Source organism: Haliaeetus leucocephalus, unplaced genomic scaffold (assembly GCF_000737465.1).
Source record: "Haliaeetus leucocephalus isolate CR32 unplaced genomic scaffold, Haliaeetus_leucocephalus-4.0 Scaffold224, whole genome shotgun sequence".
NCBI classification, from domain to species: Eukaryota; Metazoa; Chordata; class Aves; order Accipitriformes; family Accipitridae; genus Haliaeetus; species Haliaeetus leucocephalus.
The window spans coordinates 708726-713989 of record NW_010972660.1 but is presented as its reverse complement, the minus strand read 5'-3'; the positions used below and the strand labels follow the sequence as shown (position 1 = coordinate 713989).

The following is a 5264-nucleotide window of genomic DNA, read 5'->3' as shown; positions in this document are numbered from 1 at the left end:
AAGAGAGAGTTAGCATGACAGCAGCTTGATGCTTTTTGCCTACTAAAGCCAGGACAGCAAATACCTTTTCCTTCTGTTCAGGCTCTCCAGTATCTGCTCCCACCATTAGCGCCTAAACAGAGCTCCAAGAAACACCAACACTGCAGCTAGCTCTGACCCTCTTTGCTGGGACACTCTTGCTGTGGAGCTCTGCTCCTTCCCTGATTGTCAGCTGCCTTTTTTCTCCCACTTTGGAAGCAACGGGGGTTCACCTCCTGGTGTTTATGCAGCATGCACTCAAGCCACCCCCCACTGCAACAGGTACTACTGCAGCATAACAAATGCCACCTGAAGCAAGCTGTCAAGCAGCAAGCATTCCCTCCTCCTCCTCCTCCTTACCCAGCTTTTGGAAACTTGGACTTTTTGGATTTCTTCTCCTTGTCATAAGAATCATCTTTCTTCTTCTTCTTCATTTTTTCACCTCCATCTTTCAACTTCCGCTTCTGGAGAGGGTTAAAACCAAGTCAAAATCAAAGCAACTCCTGCTCAAGGAATTGGACCTGATCCCCCAGAGCCACTTCGGGCCCTCTCCCAAGAATGTGAGAACAGCTCCTTCCCCACCGGACACATTAACCCAAACCCCAGACATCTATCACCATGGTTCTGGTACACACTGTCTTCAACACTTCACAGCACACCTAGCTTTTGCACCAGAGACAATCCCATCAATAAAGGTGAAGGGATGCCAGGTGCTCCTGCTGTTTCCCCTCATAGCCACCTCACTTCAGCATTGTGAAAAGCAGGTTGTTGCCAACAGATGCTGACACCAAAGAGGAGCACTAGCTTCCCAGCAGAGTCTCCAGCATGCCTCAGATGAGAAAGAAAAGAACCCTCACACATATCTTGGCATCCTCATAATACTAAGCGACTTTTCAGAGTGACAAGGGGCTGCTGTCACCTCTACTCTAGGAACCAGGCAACCCCACCAGAGTCTCATCCGTGGCAGACATGTTTCATTTTACTATCAAATATGCAGACAGAATGGAATTTCAAGTGCTCATCCCTATTCTCTTCACATCAATTCACAAATCTCACTCTACTTGGAATGTCAACACACTTCCATGCAGCAAACCCTCCAAACTCTAACAGAAGAAGTAATTCAGAAAGCTGGCTTGCTGACCTTGGGACACTTCTTCTTTTTCTCTTTAACATAGTCATCTTCAGATTCAGACGCTTGCCGAAACTGCAGTGTTCCTGAGTTGATGTAAAACCCTCCATACTTTGTAGTAAGAGAAGCCGGAACAAGCTCATCATACTGGAAATAACAGAGAACAATCTATTGGCACTGTAAGCTTTGTTACTTTACTCTGTAGCTGAGCTGCTTGGAGAATGGCATGGGATTTGGCTCCCCCAAGAACAGACAGGGCTATGGACATGCCTGCTAACCAGCATTCTCCTGCCACATGGTTGCCCCAGGATCTCTCGTTCCCCAGCCCTGGCACACTCCTGGCTTGCACCCAGTTTGGGTTCTCCCCAGGTGCCAGCTCAGACCCCCCCAGGCAGCTGCCTTTAACCACCCTCACACCTGCCCCAGTACTCACTGCTTCAGAATTATCAATGAAGGAGTCAGATTCGTCGTATCCATACCCCATATCAATCAAGTCCTGAATACGGTCCTTTCTACGTCTCTTGCCACCCTAAACAATAAGAGATTGACAACGTCTTCATCTTTCTTTTCCAGTTACCACAGGGATAGCCCTGATACAGGACACTGACATTGGCTCCAGTGCAGAAAAGTGAATGAGACCTTTTTTGCTCCTAGCAGCAGCAGAACCCAACCAGCATTAACTCCCACCATACTGTAATCTCAGGATATGGTAAATGCAGTTTTAGGCCTTGTCATGTGGAACCAAAAATGGTGCAGCCAAATGAAACAAAACGCTGACCTGCCAGACAGGCTGACTTTGTGCCAGCAGACTTTACGTTGAATTGGGTCTGCACCCCTTCAACATTTCTGCCCGTCCAGAAATGGATTGTTCTTCCATAACTGCTATACAATCGGTACAAACTCAGTAGTACATGCATCAAACATACCCACAGTGCATTAGGGTGACCCATAGGCCAAATTTGTATCACAAGACAATACAGCAACTTGCTATCCAAATGTGCCAGTTATAAAACATACTGTAGTTTTATTGCCATCTATGGAAGTAAAGTGAGAGGAATAACAGAAAGGAAATGGGTAATACAGATCAGTGTCTCTTGTACTACCCAGCGCAGTACCATCCTAAGGGCAGCAGACTCACCAGCATACCGTAATTAGAGACTTAATAGATTACATCATGCCACAGCTACAAGGCCTAGAAATTAATTTTTGCTTAAGAAAATTAAATTTTATAAGTTATTTGCCACTACAAGTGAGAACATCATTCACTTTAATCAGACTGTCATCTGATTTAAGAATGTATCTGAACCATTTTCATGGACCACAGCCCTGAGACAGGAAAGGAACATAGAAAACAGCACCTTCCAGCCAAGATAAAGGACTGCACGAGAACAGGAACATAAGAGCCAACGACCATTAAATATTACTGGTTGAGACCTGAACAGCATTACTCATTCTAAGGCATAAAATAATAGAAAGAAGAAAAACATACATATTTTTCTTCAAACTTCCTAGCAAGAGCCTCCACTTTATGCCTTTCCTTTTCATCATCGTTAAAGGGATCAGCAGGGTCTTTCTTCTGTAGAAATAAAAGAGACAAAAACATCAGAATAGGTCCTGTCATACTGCCACCAAAAGCCCATGCATTAAACCCATCACGGCTAGCACATCCAGGCAAAAGCTCAGACAAATCAACCATTAGTATTCAGTACAGTACTGTTTCACATCTTCATGAATGACATGGACAGTAGGACTGAGTGCACCCTCAGCAAGTTTGCCGACAACACCAAGCCACGTGGTGCAGTTGACATGCCTGAGGGACGAGATGCCATCCAGAAGGACCTGGACAAGCTCAAGAAGTGGGCCCATATGAACCTCATGAGGTTCAACAAGGCCAAGCGCAAGGTCCTGCACCCGGATCGGGAGAACCCGCAGCGTACCAATACAGGCTGGGGGATGAAGGAATTGAGAGCAGCCCTGCAGAGAAGGACTTGGGGGTACTGGTGGATGAAAAGCTGGACATGACCCGGCAATGTGCACTCGCAGCCCAGAAAGCCAACCGCATTCTGGGCTGCATCAAAAGCAGCGTGGCCAGAAGGTTGAGGGAGGGGAGCTTGCCCCTCTACTCTGCTCTGGTGACACCCCCCCAGAGTACTGCATTCAGCTCTGGCACCCTTAACATAAGAAAGATAAGGACCTGCTCAAGTGGGTCCACAGGAGGGTCACAAAGATCATCAGAGAGCTGAAGCACCTCTCCTATGAAGACAGGCTGAGAGAGTTGGGGTTGTTCAGGCTGGAGAAGAGAAGGTTCTGGGGAGACCTTATTGCGGCCTTTCAATACTTCAAGAGGGCTTATAAGAAAGATGGGGACAGACTTCTTAGCAAGGCCTGTTGCAATAGAACAAGGGGTAATGGTTTTAAACTAAAAGAGGGTAGATTCAGACTAGATATAAGGACAAAATTTTCTACACGGAGGGTGGTGAAACACTGGCACAGGTTGCCCAGAGAGGTGGTCAATGCCCCATCCCTGGAAATATTCAAGGTCAGGTTGGATTGGGCTCTGAGCAACCTGAATCTAGTTGAAAATGTCCCCGCTCATTGCAGGGAAGTTTGACTAGACAACCTTTAAAGGTCCCTTCCAACCCAAACCAGCCTATGATTCTGAGGGTTTCTTCAAGTTTTGGGTGCTCTCTCAGCTAGTTCCGTACCTGTCTCTGCTTCTCCTGACTCGCAAAAAAAACAACCAAAGAAGCACGAAGCATCAACTGACTGCTAAACAGTTCTGAAGAGCAACAGTAAAAATTAGCAGAATCCAATCAACTTTCTTTTCATAGAAAAACACCCATAAGACAAAGATCAGATGCTACAGAAGTTTGCACGCCATTGTGTCCTGAGAAACGGCTTTCAACAGGCAAACAGAATTGTCAGGCAACGCCTCAAAGCACCACGTCCACCACACAGGAAGAGATGCCAGCCACTAAGGTGGAAATGTTCATGTTTAGTAGGGCAGGGTCCCAAAAAAGATACAGCCACCTATCGTAGAAGCATCTCTCCTTTTGATGCTCTTTGGAAAAGAGCTCCTCATAGCTCCTAGCAAGCCATGTACCAAAAATCACTTTAGATCAAGCAATTCCAAACAACACGAGCATTACCTCCCACACTCTGCCACCAACACATCACCTTTCCGACGTGAGATTCCAGCCAAGGCAAGGGACTGCAACAGTGTGGCCTGATGACAAGAACCCCTGCCTGGAAGCCAGTTCTTCTGCCTGCAGGATGCCTAACTGCTCTCCTTCCACCTCTCAGCACCTCACAGCTAACACACAACCAACTCTCAAAACACCACTAAAACAGCAATACCGAAAAAGCCTTTGAAATCTCCAGATACAACACAGGTTCCCCACAGGCCATGAGGACACTTACCTTGTCTCCTGAAGAACCACCTTTTACCTTCCCACGACAACTCTTCAGAAGATCTGGGTAAAAAAATTCTGGACAACGTTTGTGATCCGGCTCAAAGAGAGTAAGTGTGATGCGAACGGCTGTTGCAGCCGGTTCAGAGTCCTGGGGCTGCTCTCCATCATCCTTCCGAGACCTTTTCAAGAAGCTGCTGCTCAGTGGACCGTGAAGAGTGGTGAACGAAACCCTGTGGGGCTCTGTCATGGCTATGGCCAAGTCTTACCAGTCCTCACGGCATAGTTCCCATTGCATTAGAAAAGGTCTGCCCCAGCTGCACAGATACAGATTTCACTGTCTGGTTAAGGATAACTTGGGACGTTGGCAGTGGAACAAGTCATTTAATTCCAAAGTTTTCTCAGGAAATGACAAATGCCCATGCTGCTAGCCCTTGCTGCAATCATTAAAGAGAAAGAAAGGAAGAAAGGAAGAAGTCAGTCTTCGAACCAGAATTCCCTCCGACGTTGACAGCCCCCCACGCTGTCACTTCTGTCCATCCCCAGCTCTCCATCTCCACACCGCACCACTCCATTTCGAAAGGCTGAAGGAAATACAGCTCTCGAGGAAACCAAACGACCCCACCAGACTTGCTGGGACACGGCCCGGCAGCCCCGGGCAGAAAGGCCGGCCTGGGGCTGCACCGCCCCGGGCCCGAGCCCCCCTC

The 5264-nt window shown here is 47.5% G+C and overlaps 1 protein-coding gene across 1 annotated transcript in view; it reads right to left on the bottom strand.

Annotated features, from left to right (window-relative positions):
• Positions 1–378: 378 nt before the first annotated feature.
• LOC104831467 (ubinuclein-1-like) overlaps positions 379–5264 on the bottom strand; it is a gene marked incomplete at its 3' end in the record, with an annotated part of 5146 nt that continues 260 nt past the window's right edge. The window contains exons 2-6 of the mRNA XM_010567054.1: positions 4568–4994; positions 2637–2723; positions 1581–1676; positions 1160–1294; positions 379–482 (exon numbers count right to left, since the gene is read on the bottom strand). Of these exons, the coding sequence (XP_010565356.1) occupies positions 379–482; positions 1160–1294; positions 1581–1676; positions 2637–2723; positions 4568–4807 (662 nt within the window). The remainder of the gene's footprint in view (positions 483–1159; positions 1295–1580; positions 1677–2636; positions 2724–4567; positions 4995–5264) is intronic.